Source organism: Cotesia glomerata, linkage group LG10, assembly GCF_020080835.1.
Source record: "Cotesia glomerata isolate CgM1 linkage group LG10, MPM_Cglom_v2.3, whole genome shotgun sequence".
In the NCBI taxonomy this organism is placed as follows: Eukaryota; Metazoa; Arthropoda; class Insecta; order Hymenoptera; family Braconidae; genus Cotesia; species Cotesia glomerata.
The window spans coordinates 7,595,506-7,613,226 of record NC_058167.1 but is presented as its reverse complement, the minus strand read 5'-3'; the positions used below and the strand labels follow the sequence as shown (position 1 = coordinate 7,613,226).

At 28.8% G+C, this 17,721-nt stretch overlaps 3 protein-coding genes and 1 long non-coding RNA gene across 5 annotated transcripts; 2 read left to right on the top strand and 2 right to left on the bottom strand.

Moving 5' to 3' along the window:
* Positions 1-1,214: 1,214 nt before the first annotated feature.
* On the bottom strand, positions 1,215-4,813 carry LOC123272694 (pseudouridylate synthase 7 homolog). Its single transcript, XM_044739656.1, has 4 exons — positions 4,589-4,813; positions 3,805-4,356; positions 1,795-3,045; positions 1,215-1,716 (listed from the first exon to the last, which is right to left on the bottom strand). Exons 1-4 carry the CDS (start codon positions 4,644-4,646, stop codon positions 1,466-1,468), a joined length of 2,112 nt encoding a protein of 703 aa, XP_044595591.1. The 5' UTR covers positions 4,647-4,813; the 3' UTR covers positions 1,215-1,465.
* A 581-nt stretch (positions 4,814-5,394) lies between these two features.
* On the top strand, positions 5,395-12,010 carry LOC123272786 (X-linked retinitis pigmentosa GTPase regulator). 2 transcript variants are annotated; one of them, XM_044739781.1, is made up of 12 exons: positions 5,395-5,516; positions 6,969-7,094; positions 7,972-8,064; positions 8,251-8,313; positions 8,403-8,726; positions 8,790-8,942; positions 9,017-9,181; positions 10,107-10,228; positions 10,387-10,464; positions 10,532-11,558; positions 11,636-11,721; positions 11,794-12,010. In XM_044739781.1, the coding sequence occupies exons 1-12, from the start codon at positions 5,486-5,488 to the stop codon at positions 11,815-11,817; spliced, it is 2,292 nt and encodes a 763-aa protein (XP_044595716.1). In that variant the 5' UTR covers positions 5,395-5,485; the 3' UTR covers positions 11,818-12,010. The 2 variants fall into 2 exon arrangements, with proteins under 2 accessions (XP_044595716.1, XP_044595717.1); XM_044739782.1 differs by lacking the exon at positions 7,972-8,064.
* A 742-nt stretch (positions 12,011-12,752) lies between these two features.
* Positions 12,753-13,829, top strand: LOC123272395. Its single transcript, XR_006511071.1, has 2 exons — positions 12,753-13,374; positions 13,452-13,829. It is a non-coding gene; the product is annotated as an uncharacterized LOC123272395 (long non-coding RNA).
* A 324-nt stretch (positions 13,830-14,153) lies between these two features.
* On the bottom strand, positions 14,154-17,135 carry LOC123272390. The gene is made up of 5 exons (XM_044739125.1): positions 16,819-17,135; positions 15,325-15,609; positions 15,018-15,251; positions 14,670-14,925; positions 14,154-14,599 (listed from the first exon to the last, which is right to left on the bottom strand). The coding sequence occupies exons 1-5, from the start codon at positions 16,853-16,855 to the stop codon at positions 14,371-14,373; spliced, it is 1,041 nt and encodes a 346-aa protein (XP_044595060.1). The 5' UTR covers positions 16,856-17,135; the 3' UTR covers positions 14,154-14,370.
* Positions 17,136-17,721: the final 586 nt, after the last annotated feature.

Sequence of the window (17,721 nt, the reverse complement as noted above, 5' to 3'; positions counted from 1 at the left end):
ATTAACAATAATGTTAATACTAACAATAATAACAACGTTGTTAACAAGGTTCAAAATAATAATTTTGATAATAATCTTAATAATAAAAATTTAAATAATAATAATATAAATAATAATTTAAATGAAAACGTTAATAATAATGATAAATTCAATAATAATAATAACAATAATTTAAATACCAACAATAATAACGTTAATAAGGTCGATAATAATAATAATAATAATAACAATAATAATAATAATTTGAAGAATGTTGATAATGTCAACAATAATAATTTGAATTTGAACAATAATAACTTCAATAATGTTGACAATAAGAACAATAATAATAATAATAACAATAATTTCAACAATGTTAACAACAATAATATTAATAACAACTTGAATAATAACATGGATAACAAGAACAACAACAACAATAATAATAATAATAATAATAATAATAATAATTTCAACAATGAAAATAAAAATTTTAACAATAATAATAATAATAATAACAATCTGAATAACAACAATAACCAAAATAACGAGAATAAAAATTTCAACAACAATAATAACAATATAAATAATAATAATAACGAAAATAGAAATTTAAACAACAATAATAACGCAAATACCAATAATAACGAAAATAGAAATTTAAACAACAACCATAATAATGCAAATACCCATTACAACGAAAATAAAAATTTTAACAACAACAATAATAATGCAAATACCCATAACAACGAAAATAAAAATTTTAACAACAATAATAATGTAAATTCTCATAACAACGAAAATAAAAATTTTAACAACAATAATAATGCAAATACTAATAACAACGAAAATAAAAATTTTAACAACAATAACAATGCGAATAACAACAATGAAAATAGAAATGTCAACAACAATAACAATAATAATTTTGTTAAAACAAACTAAAGGATGATGATTAAGTTAAAAATATTTTAAATGAATATCAATCAAGTGATAGTTCAGTTTAGGAGAGAAATATGTGTAACAAAGTAAGTTACAAAAGAAATATAATTTCTCTAATCTCGCTTAATCATTATTTATTGTTCAAATTTTGCGAATAGTCCCATATGTGCGCACACTTGAAACACAAAAATAAACGTTTTTTATATTTATTCTTTCTTTTCTTTATTTTTTTAATAATAAAAATTATTATTGCAAGACTTTATCTTTCTTATCTCTTAATTACTTTAGTTTTATAATTAATTTAATAATTACCGTACTGACTAAGTAATACTGAAAGTATAACTAATCGTAAAAAACGATATGTAAGTCAGGATAATGATTGTAAATTTAAAGCGAATAAATTAACTATCGAAATACAAAATTAATGAAAATTATATTTTATTAAATTGAAAATAAACGCAAAACTTTACCTTACATTATTTTATAAAAAGAAAATTTCTCAACTTTAATCAGTTGGTTTTGTTTCCGTCTCAACAACCTGATCCTACTTAACACTATCTTCAACCTCCTTAACACTATCTTCAACCAGAAGCTCGCTTTTATCAACCAGCTTCTCTTTTTCTTGAGACTCCTTGAGATCTTCAGCCTCCTGTTTAGCCAAAGCATGATAAGAGGCCGTCTGAGCTGCTTGAGTTTCCGCTGATGTGTCTTGTTTTAAAATTTCTCTCAAAGCCATAGTAGCGTAGGTTGAAGATTTCAGTGACATCTCTAATACCAAAGCTTTGTATTTACCTTCTATAAAAAAAAAAACCACCATAATAAATAAAAAATAAATATATGACGATCTAATAAAACAAAAAAAAAAATGGATACCTGAATTTTTAATTATTAACTCTTTGTCTTGCATTTCATCAAAATCAGATCGGATTAAATCACAGCTAATATCATCATACTGGACAACTCTCCATGACAAACCTTCTGGGACTTGAACTATTTTCCTGTAGGCTCCACCTAACGAAAATCTTTTATTCTTATTTCGCAAGTCCAAGCTCAAGTCGTCTTTGGCCATGAACTCTTCGTACCAATCTTTAGCATACGTCGGGTAAGTAACCTTGTACCCAGGTTGAGGCATAACGACATCAGCGAGTGTGTAATTAGCCAAGTCTTCTTCAGCTAGAACTTTTACAGCCGGTAGTGGTTTTTTGTCTTTTTCTAGTTCTTCATCTTTACCATTATCGATTGGTTCTTCTTTCGACTTGTCATTTTCATCTACACTTTCTTCAACTTCAACTTCTACTTTGTCTGCGACTGAATCAGAAGCGTAGACAAGATCACCAACAATAGGTTTACGACCAAACTCTTTAATCCTGCGACTGATCATATTATTCCACACCAAACTCTGATAAGAATGAATGTACATCAACAGAGTGTTTCTTGGTATAGAGTCTAGAGCATTTTGTGGGCTGTTTGGTCCGTTTGTTGCAATTCCTTGCAACAGTTTCGCCTCTATTTTATCCGGTCTCTGAATAAGCTTCAAGGCTTGCTTCGCATCTTTAGTCTTCGCGTAGCATTCACGCGCTTCAGCCATATCTCGATAATCATTATCCCGCGGCTTCAGTAACAAATCAACAGCTTCTTGATAGTTACCCTTCAACAAAGCCTTGCCGATTTCATAAGTCGGAATAGTGGCAACACTTCCGAATCTTTGTAAGCCATAGTAATTGACAAACCCGTTGTCTCGCAGACTGGTCATAGCTGATTCTATTTCCTGGTCGGAAGCCGTGATGTTACGCAAGGCTATTGAAAAGTGGTTGCCTTTGAGAGTTCCTAGTTTCAGCGGGTTTTTTACGAACTCAAAGTTTCCTACGAACAAACCACGAACACGTTTTGCAGCTTCTAAGATGCTCGATGGATGGATTTGTTTTACGCTCACCCACTGAGTTGTTCGAGCACGTCGATCTTTAGTTCCTGAGTAATTTAAATTATTGGCACGAATGCGAAGATTCACAGCTAGTTGGTTCAACGCGTCCATGGTGTCAATGTTCACCTTGTGTAAAATAAATTTGCAGTACGGGCCTTCACGAAGTGACCAGTTGACACGGACGTCTCGTCCCAATCCATATTCTATTAAAAAAAAAAACAAATTTTTTTCAATAAATAATAAAAATAAAAATTATAATAATAATAAACAATTAAGGGAGGAAATACGTGTAGAAAGATGTTTTCATGCTGATTTTTTATTAATTTTTTTAAGGTATGAAAATTAATGTTATTTTTCTTTATACAATTACGCTGAATATGAACCTCAATCTGAAGCGATATTTTTTTTATTTAAACTATTTTTTTTTTTTGATAAAAATGGTAAAAAATCACGACTCATTTCAACATCCCTCTAAAAAATGCAAATTTTTACTTTTTTTTTTTTGGAATTGAGGTTCGTATAGAAGATACATATATCGCGTTTTAGATGCCATAAGGGCATATACCGGCAAAAGGACCTATGGTCCTTATGGTTCCTGGGTGCCATAAGGGCGTATAATTTTTATACCAGTGAGTTCAGAAAAAAATTGTGGCTTCCATAGGTACACCAACTGCTAAGTCGGATGACAACCTACGATGTGTATCAGCTGATATCTTCGCTATTTGTTATCTTATATTGTTGTTTAATACGAAAAAATACTTATAAATATATCTATAAAATAACCTGATAGTTCCAATAAATAATATTAATTTTTTATGAGGTAAAAGCTCCAATAGATGATCATATACTAGTATGTGATCATCTATTGGGGCTTTTACCTTACCTTAAAAAAAATTAATGAAAATCGGCATAAAAACGACCTTCTATAAGTATTTCCCCCCTTAAATAAAAGTTTCCATTACTTTTTTTAAATGTAGCGTCATTCTTGTCAATTTTATCACCACTGACTTTAGAGAGGATCAAAAGCTTTCTATCTTTTTTTTCAATAGTTTGACTAATGACTTTCTGATACTTCTTGGCAATACTGTGAATATTGCGTCGTTGATCTTTGGTGATGTCAGTTACATCAATTTCAACCAACGCATTTGAATTCTCAGCGTTGTCTGTCTTACTAATAAATGCGTCTAGTTTCACTAAAACATCTTCAGGCAGAGTTTGTCTAAGTTTCTCGACGTCAACAACGTCTTCAGGATCTGGGGGAATTTCTTGCGTTGTTAATTTAGCCATTTTCCCATCGCAATCGATCTCATGGACGTGGAAATCAGAAAAGCGTTCCTTGAAAATACCGTCAAAGTGTTGGTGGTCGCCCAGGTACTCGTTGATGCCGATGTCAACTTCTTTCACGCGAACAGATGACTCGTACTTTGGTCTCTTGGAATTATTTACTTCACTGTACGATCTTTTGTTGTTCCGCTTGTTGTCATGTCCTCCGCCACGATTGTGGTTGAATCTACCTGTAGTGTTATAAAGATATTTAAGTAAGCAGTTACCATCATTCTAAAAATTATTTTCAACAATCAAATTTATTCAAAAAAGTTATTTTTTAAAATTGCGTTTTTAATTGTTTAAAATTTCTACAAGTCAATTTTTTTTTTGCTATAATTTATTTGTTAAAAAAATTCTTACAATTAAATATGATTTTGTTATGTATTAATGTTAAATGGTTAAGAAATAATTAATAACTACCTCTGCCCCCTCTTCCACGAGGAAACTTATCGCGATTTTTATAATCATTGGAAGACATACTTTTTTTTATGATAAAATTGACAAGTACATATAAAACAATTGTTTAATTTTATCAGTTTCTAATTTTTTTTTGTTAGTTAAATTATTTAAAGCTTTTTTAATAACTATCCAATAGTTTGGTTATGTTTTTTACCGGTGAAATTATTACACGCATGTGTACGTGCTTCGTTTATCCGTTTACAGTTTGATATCAATCGCGACGCGGCGCATGCTCAGTTGAAAGTAAAAAAATACCGCGACATATTTAAAACACACTGTATATTAATATTAATTTATTTTTATCAATAATTCTCTAATTATTTATCTGAAAATTTTTATAATTCATAAATAATTTGTATTTAATTAATAGAAAAAAAAAATAAACAGTAAGAATTATAGTTAATTTTTTTTATAAGATTTAATTAATAATTTTAAACTGGATGACAAAATCGTCATTCTTCTACTTTTAAAAAATTAAAAAGTCAAAATAAATTAATTTCTGAGTTTCAAACTAAAAAATTACAAAATTAATCATCATAATTATTATTATAATTCAGTTTACTTAAAATAAAAAAATTATCTAAAATCTAATAAAATAAAAATAATTATTATTACTTATTTAAAGTTTAAAAAAAATATTTATAATTTAAAATAAAAATGGTGATTGTTGTAATTGTGACCAGACAGTTATCATGTAACTTAAATTTCAGAGTTGTTCTAAAGTGTATTACTGAAATTGATTATTTTTCAGTTGCCTAGCAACTAAAGTCAAAGCAGCCGCCACGCTGTGTTCATACTAAAACACCAAACCGGCAGTTTGCGAGTTAGTCTACGAATCGCGCGACACAAGGTGTAAACATGGGCCTTCCTGACATAGACAATATACCCGGTAAAAATTTATTATAATAATACTTTGCACTTTTTTTAATTTTTTACAATCACTCTTGCTTTTATTTACACTCTAATTTTTTAAAAACTATTCTAATTTTGACAAGTAAAAGTAATTTGAATTCTACACCATTTATAATTTGCACAGTAAATTTCCTGTCAAATAATTACTTATGCGCTCAGAAATAATTATTATTAATCCAAGTAAAAATATTTCTAAAGTAAAAGTAAAAATAATAGAGTAAGACTATTTAAAGATTTGCAAATACTAAACTTTGATTTTAAAATAAATCTTTTGTGCGGAAATCAGTGGGTCGATGACCTACGACAACTCTCTGTCTAGTTAATACAGTTGTTAAAGTTTAAAAGTACTGTAAGCAAACAATTAAAGCGATACTTTAAAACCAGCAGGTGTAAGCCGGCGATAATTTACTGTTAATGATGTTCTAAATTTGTAATTTAGTTAGCTATTATTTGCGTGTACTTACATGTCGTCAGATTTACAGAATAAATGTCTGATGAATTATGCAAAAGGACATTTGAACTTTTGATAACAACTGCGAGATGGATAATAACAACAGCTAAACATAAATCTTACTCTCAACAACTGCATACATACATACACTGTCGGCTAACTAATGCATCGATGTAAATATTATTTGGAACAATCCGACTGCATTACTGCATCCCTTACTAATATAAATAATTAATTTTATTTTTGTTACTTTTAAATGATTACGTGTCGACAGTAATAACTTTTTAGGTGATAAAAACTACAAGGATTATTTATCGAGAGCAATAAAATTAAAAAAAAAGCTTGAAGCCGTAAGCTTCTGTCCAACCTTGGCAATAACAGCGAGATTTTATCACTAAAACAATAGATTTGTTGATTTTTTTCAAGGGCGTCTTGGGAGGATTAAAAAAAATTAAGGCCTCATAAATATTCAGAAAGCGGGAAACAAAAAATATAATAAAACAATGACATCTTGATTCTCGATCTTTCTTGGTAAAATGTCATATTCTCAATTACCATAACGATTTTTTATTTTTATCCTCCTTTGCTATTATTAGTTCTTATTCATAAACATTAATTATTTAACTTTACTCATTTATTCTTATCATTTTATTTTTATACAATCATGGACGGTGAATAATTTAACGCGCGACAATCCAGAGAGTAAACCGTTAGATTATGTACAATAAATGTAATTCGTAATAATAGTGACAAGTTGATGTTTTTATTATTATTATAATCAATAAAATAAATACAAAATATGTTCTTTGGGCCAATGACATTTTTGTAGAGCAAAAATTACATGTGAGCTCGAGTTTTATTGTCTTATTACATGTGTAATTATCGATTTTATCACTCTTGATGCTGTTGATAAATACAATGTTTTTGTTATCTTTTATTCGTGAAATGTATGTTATTTATTTATTTTTTTTTTTTTAGATACCGGAGCGGTTTTTACACTGGGTCGCACTCGATTCGCTGATAACATTGCTTCACATTTTTTCATACGAAAAGATCCAGTTGTCAGTATCACCTGCGGAGATGAACATTCTGCTGTTGTTTGTCGTAAGTTTATTAAAAAATTATTTCTTTTAGTTTAAATAATGCGCTGATTGAACATTTATTAACTTTTGCTGAAAAAAAAATTTTTTTAATTAAATTTATTAACAAAAAACAAATATTGATCAACTATGAATAAATTTCGACAAATAATTCATCAATATTTGTTAAATTATCTTATGTAGAAAAATTATTCATTACAAATTAATAAAGCTTATTAAATATTAGCAAATCCTTCCATCAGTGTAACTGTAGGTCAGTTGAGGTGACCTCTAATGTCCTAATATTTACGAAAAAAATCAAAATAATAACTTAAAAAGATAATGAACAATAATGGTGATAAAAAATAAATAACTAGAGTTTGTATTAAGATAGCTTATTTACAAAACCCGCCGTGAATGATTTATACCGTGATCAATAACTCGATGACTTTCCAAATATAAAATACTGGGTACTGCACGTGCTCACGTTAACCACTTTAATTAATTAAATTTAGGTCACTTTATTTATTAGCTTTAAAAAATTATAAATTATCATTTGAAATAAATATGCTATAAATAAATATTAGAGTGACATTTGATCAGCTACTGTCCAGTAGACAATCATGATTAATAGTAGCTGCAAGTTGCAATGTACAGGCTCATGCTCTATCAGGTAAACTCTTTGTATATATTATTTAACTCATTCTCACATAGGGTAGTCACCATTATTGTCCAGTGAATCGATACTTACACGCATCCAGACAATTATATAAGTATATATTATGTATATTGGCTATGCAAACATTGTAAATGTTTTTTTTTTTCCCAAGTATTATTAAGTATTTATCATTTTTCATGTATAAAATAACTAATTGTTACATTAAATTTTTTTTTTTGCGAAGAAAGTGGAAGACTTTTTGTCTTTGGGAGCAACGATTGGGGTCAGTTAGGTCTCGGCCATAAGAATCACGTCAGCAAGCCTTCGTGCGTGAAAAGTTAGTAATAATCATATGAATCAAGCACGTTATTTTTTATTCATCATTCACCGAGATCTTTCCTATGTTTTAGACTTAAATATATAATAATAATAAATCTGAAAAGTAACTCTGTAAATTAATATTCATTCTTAACAATTATAAATGTCATTACAATTATAATTATTTTTTTTTTATGACCACCAGCTTTGAAACCAGAAAAAGTAACTCATGTAGCATGCGGGAGAGCGCACACTTTAATATGTACAGGTAATCAATTTAAGTTATTTGCATTAAAATTACGTTTGTACAGGAAAACCGCTTAGTTTAATGTTTTAATTTTTAATTTTTTATTATAGGGGAAGAAAAGCTTCTGGCGTGTGGAAGCGATCAAGAGTCACAGCTGGGTCGTGGACAAATTTCAACTGGTGATTGTTCCACCATCCCGGTAGTTATCTACGACTGTGGAAAATCTGGGCCCAAGATTCTCGAAATAGCAGCAGGGTCTCACCATTCTTTGGCGCTTACGTCCGACGGTGGTGTTTTGGCTTGGGGCAGCAATTTAGAGGGCCAACTCGGATTACCTGGGACTTCTGGGCTGATTAATAAACCGACCAAAGTCAATTTACCAGAACCAATTAAACACATCAGCGCTGGATATTACCATTCTGCTTTTCTTTCTGGTTAGCTTTTATAATTAAATATTTATGTTGCTGGTTATCTGAAATTGAAATCTTTAATTACAGAGAGTGGAATTATTTATATTTGCGGAGAAGCCGAGAGTGGAAAACTTGGAATTTCTTTGGACTTTAGGACTCAAATCGCGCCAAAGTCGATGCAATTACCGGTAAAAGCTGTTTCTGTTGCTTGCGGTGGTCATCATACACTTATACTCGGTGGTAAGTACATTCTAAAATACAAAAGTTTAGATTTAATTAAGTAATTAATGTCAGTTATCGTTAACAACTTACAGAAGATGACAATATTTATTGCACCGGGAGCAATGCAAGCGGACAATTGGGAATGGGTACCAATGTCACAGAAATTCAAACTCCTAAACAGCTCCCAGGAGATATTTTCAAAGAAGAAACGATTAAAAAAATAGTTTGTGGAGAAAGTCACGTCGCTGTTATCACAGGTACGTTTTCTTTACTAGTACAGTAGATTCTCGATAACTCGAACCTTGTTAAGTCGAAATCCTCAGTAACTTGAAAAAAATTTGTATTCCCTTCTGCTGAACTCTTAAATTCGCTATATCTCGAATGATTTAGACTTTGTAACTCGAACTTAGTATTGTTTCCCTTCCAGTATCGATAAAGGACATTTATACTCTATAACTCGAATTTTAAAAGTGAAACTCTATAAGTCGAAGTTAGTAAAATATAAAGACGTTATTTCTCCGAACTGTCCAAGCTTACCCGCATGGAGAAATATACATATACATGTATGTCAAAAATATATGTCGCATATATTTACGCAAAAAAAAAATATTTCAACATATATTTTTCACATAGATGCTGATATATATGCTAAAATATATGTAGACATATATGTAAGCATACACTGAAAAAAAAATTTCTTAGTTTAAGAATTTTTTTACTCAAATCAAGAAAGTGAAATTCTTCAAAATTATTCACTTGATTCAAGTTAAATTTTTTTCTGTGTATCTCTAAACATATATATTGCATTTATATGCGCGCATATATGTGAACATATATGCGCTCAAAAAAATATATGTGAAAATATATATTCGCATATATTTTTCACATATATATTTTTCCATGCATAGCAATCAAATCTAAAATCAAATCAGAATTTCTATAAGAACTTTCAATGCTTTTTATATTCTTGTTTGCAATGTATATTTCCTCTCTAAGTTATTTTCTTAGAAATCAAATGTTTTCTTAATTTTTTTTGCCTACTTGCAAATTTTGAACATCTTGTTAAGTCGAAAACTCGTTAACTCGAAGTTCTTATCACTTCCCTTGAAGTTCGAGTTATCGAGAGTCCACTGTATTACTCAACATAAATACGAAAATTAATTTTTGGATTTATTCCTTAAGAATCCGGAAAACTATTCATGTGCGGTGATGGTCGTCATGGTAAATTAGGCCTAGAAGAAAATGAAAATAACGTCCATGAGTTGACTCTTGCTGTTAAATATCAAGAACTTATAGTAACAAATGTAAGTTAAGAATAAAAAAGTAAATAATTTTCATTGCACACTAAATTAATTGTTTTTGCATCTCTTACACGGTTTTTAGGCCAAACAATTGATTCGTTAATTAATCTTTCTAAATATTTCAAATTTTTGGAATTAAAATTTATGATTAATTATTTTAGGTTGCCTGTGGAGGGTGTCATACAATCCTAGTGGGTCATAAAAAAAACATGGATAATGATGATGAAAAATCTAAAATGGTATTTGTGTAAAATGTATTTAGATTGTCTGTAAAGTTATTGATAATTGTTATATCCATGCTTACAGAAAATAAATTCATTACCACCATTGAAAATTCCGAATAATCGTATGCAGAGTGAAAGTAATGTAAAAGAAGAAGATGGCTCCATTAATGGAGGTACCGAAGACACTGAGCAGTTGAATGATAAAAAACTTGAAACTACAGAAGGTGATAGTAGTTTAGATAACGCTGAAAAAAAATCAGAGGCACAAATAAATTTATCTGAGAATGGCACTCCGTTATCGACGGATAAACCTTTGGAGATTGATGACAAATTAAGTAACGATAATATTAACTTGGACTATGATAATAACATGAAGAATGAAGAAGATAATACTGTAAATAATAATAATTTAAATAATAATAATAACAATAATAATAAAAATATAGAAGATGTGATAAAAAGTAATGAGGTAGATGCGAAAGCAGAAGCAGAAACTATCGCAGAAAGACCGACGTCTTCCAACGGGCAATTGAGTGTAAATAATAAAGTAGAAGATAAGAAAGACGAAGAAAAAAGTGATGATAGTATAAAGGAAAATGGAGATGATAGTATAAAAGAAATGAGTAATGAAGAAACGATAATTAAAAAGAATTCAATTGATATGTCACCGCCTCCGAAACCACCCCGACAAAAAATAGACAGTGAAAACTCGGCGGTCATTAAAAGCAATCCTTCTTCGAGAGAAAGTAGTTCTAGTAGTAGAACTCAAAAAAATATGGTCGAACCGAGTATTCCAACCGAGCCGATTGCAAGTCACGATATTGATAATAATGTAAATAATGATGATGATGATGATGATAATGATGATGTTACTTCGATAGTGTCGGATAATCAAAAATCTTCGAGTATAAAAAGCAAGTCTTCAGCAAGATCTAAAGCTGATACTGACGAGACAGTCGCTATGGATGAAACTAAAATATCACAAAGTATTAAAACTTTGGAAAAAGATATAAATAATTTAAAAGATAATATCGTTGGTCAAGTTGACGAGAAGGTTGATAAGGTTGCTGATGATATTGATAATGTTATTCGATTGCCTCCACGCGCAGGTTTGTTTCTTCTTTAAATATTTTATTGATTTCGATTTTATTCTGTTTAATAAAAGTTTTTTTTCCTCAATTTACAGGTAAAATAATGAATTTATTTAAAAATAAAAAACAAGTTGCAGACGAAAGCACAAATTCTTCGATTGAGCCGATAGTAAAAGCTAAAGTATGTATTTTGTATCTTCACACTACATCGCTATGTAAAATATTTTTTATAATTGTTCTATTAATTTTTCAGTCAAAAACATGCAATATCCTGTGATGATGACCAACAAGACTAATTATTTTAAAATAATAATCATTATAATTGTTTATTTACAATAATATTTTTTATAACATGATAATTTATAAAGTCACGTAGAGTGAATGAGAAAATTGGTTTATATAAGGTAAAAGCCCCAATAGATGATCACGTACCAGTATATGATCACTCCATGTATATGGAAATGAAGTTAGCCGACATTTCAAAATTTTTGTAAATTTTTTATTAAAAAAATTTAAATTAAACAATTAAAAAAAAAAAATTCACATGTAAAAAATTTTAAAAACTATAAGTGCAATTTTTTAGAAGTATCTTTTTAGTTGTAATTTAATTAATAAAAAAAAATCAAAAATTTTTAGACGTCTGCTAACTTCAGTGTAATCCATGTATTTGTATATCTATATTCACAAATATAGGTATACAAATACATGGAGTGATCATATACTGGTACATGATCATCTATTGGGGCTTTTACCTTACTCACTCAACACTTGCATATATTTGGATTTACGACTCGAATAATTACCAAGTAGAGTGTTATATAGAGTAATTGAGTTAACTCGATTAATTATAAAGATATATGTATATATATATATATATATATATATATATATATATATATATATATATATATATATTACTTGAAAAAAGATGTGACTACTTTAGCTTTAAGAACTTCAACAGATCTGTTCGTGCATTCCGAAATATGTTAAGAGCATATCTGTCATATAAATTCGAATTTCAGCGCCTCTAATGGCAAGAAAAGCTAACAAAAATTTTAATTTTTTTTAGGCGCCAGAATTATGATATTGAAGTTAACAGTCATTAGAGAATTTTTTAACAAAAAAATTTGTTCCAAAAAATTATTTTTAATTTTTTAAAATTTCTACATGTCAATTTTTTTATATTTTTTTTTACCATAATTTATTTGTTAAAGAAAATTCTAAAAATTATTAAATATCTGCTAAATTTATCATCATGCCAGAAATTCGAGTTTCAACGCTCCTAATAGTAATAATTTTATCCGCTAGGGGTGCTGAAATTCGTTTTAATTTTTTGGCGCCGAATGAAAATTAAAAATTTTCGCTTGTCTTTTTTACCGCTAGAGGCGCTGATTTATATATTACAATTGCTCGAAGCAAGTTCCTCGGAATGCTTTCAATATATTGTAACACTGTCATTATTTCATAAATAATGGGTTATTTTAAATTATTGTCTATAAAAAATATACCAGTCATCGGGGACCAAAGAGAGGTAACACATTATTTCTTATCCGGCTAGATTCGTTTTATATATTTATTTATTTAATTATTTATGTTATTGAATTTCTGTTACTTAAAAAACCATTGAATAAATTTGTGAAAACTAAATCGCTATTTCCTTGCAATAAATATTTATGCCAAGAATTACTTTTCAAACATGTAAATGTATGTACGTACATCTGCATGACCCACATATAATACATATATATGTATATATAACATTGCCACAAGCATGCGCAGTTTACTAGCGCCGAGGTGCGCAACATAAATACAAGTACCGTTGGTTGTTGAACATGTAAATAAATTTATTTATTGTATAAGGAGTGACATGTTTCTAATCAAATAGTATTTATTTGTTTTATTTATTTATAGAAATATTTGTTTTACTTTATTTATTATTGATCAATGAAATAGTACGATTGTTGTCTATCGCTTGTTACAAGTGACAGTGTTAAGGTTATTGTCGCTGTCAAAGTTTGTAAACAAAAAATTATAAACTTGATTTCATTGTTATGGTCATCTCGTAATTTAAAAACAAAAAAACTATGATTATTAATTAAATATTGGCTTGCAGATGAAAATATCGTCACAGAGAAAAGTTGTCATCTCCAAAAGTTGATGTTAAAGTTGAAAAAAATCTTAAGACAGTTGAAGTAAATAAAAAAGCTACTTAACCACTAACACAATTTAAAGTTGATCAAGTTCATAATACAGTTATTTATTTTTTCAGATTTCCATTAGATATTTATTGAAAAATATTGCTTGGATTAATGATGACAATAAAAATGAACTTTATTGTTTAATTCAAAAGATGCTGTTTATATTTAGTCCAGAATGAGTGAGTTTAATACAAAATAGTTTTTTTTTCTTTTTTTAATCCCATTAATATTATTTATTTCTTCTATTATTATTTTTACATTTGCAATATTAAAATAAATGGTGATTAAAATGGAACAATATTTACAGATGAAGCATTAAATAATATTAGAATAATTAAATAATATTAATATTTATAAATAATTAATTTTAGTGATTAATAAATTACTATAAAATATAAAATAAAAAGATGAAATATTTAGTTTGTTAAAAAAATAACCACCGAAACAGTCTTAAAACCGTTTCTAGTTTTTATATCGATTAACGAGTATCGGAGAGAGCAATTATCTTTAATAGACTGTCAAGCATATAATTATGAAATATTGACAAATATTTAAGCGGATTATTTTATTATAATTTATAAGTATCTCGTTTATTGACATTCTTAAAAATTACCTAGTAATTTAATAAGAATTCACGTTTTTATTAAAACTTCTTCGTGAGCTATATCGTTGAAGCTATTATGATATTGCGAGTCTGCCAGGAATTGAGGATTGGTATCAATAGAGCCATCTCTTGAAAATGCACCATGCTCGTAACCTTGTGGTATTCTTTGAGTTATCTTAGGTGTGTCATCGCGTTGGCGAATTCTGTTTGACTGGTGGCGAGTTCTATCAGCTGGTCTCGGGTGTCTTGATCTCGATCTGTATCATAAAACATCAAATTACTCTGTCAATATTTATTAGAAATATAAATAAAAAACAAACTACTAACACAGGAGGTCTTGAGCCAGGATTAACACCGTGTACCCATTCTTCATTATTATTATTCTTATTATTTCTATTATTATCATCATCGTTATAATTTTTTACATCCAATTTACTTCTCCACTCTTCTCGGACTCTGTTATGCCGATGAGATTCCGGATAACCCTTTTCTTTCTCGTTATGCTTTTTACCTTTCCTCTTCGGTTTAGTTATTTGGTTCTGTTCCACCAGATTACTATCTTTTATTTTCTTCCTTCTGTGTCCTAAAACATGAAAGTTTAGCTTTAACTTTAACTGAACCTCGCTGGTTATATTATTTAAATAGTCGTTAAAAAAAAAAAACAATTCTTCCTGCCTATTCGTCCCGCGGGTACTTGGCATATGTAATGCTTCTTTTTAACGCAACTTCGGGGACTCCATTTATATTTAACAGCTGGATCTAATACCATGCAATGCCAAGCGTATGCCTTTGAATTGCTTTGATTTAAATTGTGGAAATTTTGAAAGACCACTTTTTCACCCGATACACCCCATTCCCATGTCATCTGTTGCCAATTGTAGATCCCACCGATCCACCTCTCGAGCTTTGCTGTGTTGAAATAATAATTATTATTATTGAATAAAAACTTGAAAATATTTTTAAAAATAGCGCTTAAACTTACTGAACTGATCGCCCATTAAATACTTTCTAAGAATTCGATTTTTTCCCTTTCTGTCAAGAATAGCCAAGGTGGAATTTCTATCTTTACAATGAAAATGCGCTTCTCGCCAAGGTGCCATACCAGCGCTTAAATAGTAACAGTTTCTTTTTAACCGGAAGAAACCAATGGGACAAGCAAAACGGCGAACGCTTAATTCTTTTTTCACTTCATTCTTGACATGATTGTTTTCGGGTAAATTTATACTCACGCTCTGCGGCCCCACTGCAGAGCTACTCGATGATAGACCTTGATACAAAAATTTAATTAAACTGTTTATTCTATATTTTATCAATTAATTTTAAATTATTCTAAAGCATGCTCTATACATAAAAAATTATTGTTTAAATTGTCAACCGTTGCGAATGAGTGATTTTAATGACGGCCTTGAACAGATGATGCATGTATATCACATCATATGTCCAGTGAACAGTTATGCATCACTCGTCAATGGATTTTGATTAAATTTCAATACGATATATACTGTACCAGATCAATAACCTGAAGGGAGATGATTTTATTCTATAAATAATTTTTATTTTTGATAAAAACATTAATTTCTTCAATTTTGTATTCTAACACCGTACATTGTTTTTTTTTTTTTTTTTGGAAAAATTACATAAGTAAAAAAACATAAATGAAATGTGACCTGTCACGTTAAGAGGCTTTTGTTGAAATATGAATATTTAAGATAACTACTATATCACTATATCTTTTGTTACGGGATATAGTATGAGGTGACGGTATTTATCTATGCGATTAATATTTGTTCAACTGTCTCCTTTATTCACGTTTCTTTTTATTTTCCTCTTTAATTTATGCACAAGCTTATTTTTCTCACCTCCTATTATAAATTCAAATTTATCCAATTATAGTAAAATAATAGCCGCAATTATATTGATTGAGTTATTTCTTATCATCAGAAACAAAAAAAACATTGATAAGTTACATGAATCGTAAATTGTTATGTCACAACTTGAGCAATAAAATTTATTTAGCAATTTCCACGTCAGGTCCATCTGATTTATGAGAGTTTCCTGGTTAATGTCTTAATTATTAAACCGGGATTGGTAATTTTATGACGCGAATACTTAAAGATTCTCCTTTTGCAAATTTCAGTGTACTGAAGTTCAATAAATAATTATAATTAAATATTTATGATTGATCAAGTTTTAAGTGACATCATTATCAGAAACATCTGTCATTCGGTTAATAATGATAATAATTCTACAACTAAAAAGTAAAAGAAAAAAAAATATAAATAATAAAACTATTGTTTGATTATCATATCTATAAATTCTTATCTCAAAACTATTTTCATCTCTTTTATTCCCAGTAAAAGATTTAATTGAATACTGATTATCATTGCTATACAGGTATTATCAGCAAAGCAATATCATCAATCACCACTATTTTAATTTAAAAAATAAATTGAATGAAAATAAACTAAAAGCGTACCTGTTGAACATAATAGTAAAATCCAACACTTCCACATGGTTAAAATTGATAAAATATTTAAAACTAAATATTTAACAATTCTAATTTATTTCACCGGAGATAAAACTTGCATAAAATTATCGTCATTATTGGCGGTTAAATAATTTATAAAAATTACGATAATTTTAGATATCTGAGTTACGATAAATTATAAATGGTAATAGGTCTCAATGTTATCTTATTACTAATTATATTGGTAATATAATTGTATAAACAGACTTGTAGATCGAATTTATAAACACCAGTCTACGGTGGAAGTTCGCAACAGACTGAGTAAAACTTAAGCTGTGTCGGCTACTTCCACTATGTACTGGTTAGGTGTCGTTATATTAAACATAGGTGCATCCATGTGTTTGAGTACATATGTATAATAACAGTATGCCAGACCAGACCATAGTTTGTTATTATAAATAACACCATAAATTCTATAAATTCGCTAATGTCCAATCTTTTTACAGTCATTTTATTTTTAATTATACTGTCAAAATTTGTCCTCATTCCTTCATTTCAATTCAATTTATTTTAATTCGACAAGCTTTAATTTTTTAATTAAAATAATTTTTTTAGATTGTGAATGCTTTAAAAATTTTATTTAAGAATATTCATACTAAAATTCTATTTATATAAAGTAAACAAATATCTGGGAGAGTTTTCAGTAAAATAATTATTATCGGTAATAATAAATCAAAAATTCGCGAATAATTTTGATTTATGATCGTGTGCGGTCTCGCCCGTTTACATTTAGTTTGGTGTGTACTTTCATGTACACACTGGCAATTGGCAATGTTTAACGAAATTGTAATAAGTCATATGTGTCCTTCATTATTAATTGTTTTTTGATATATTTATGTTTTATTACGTATC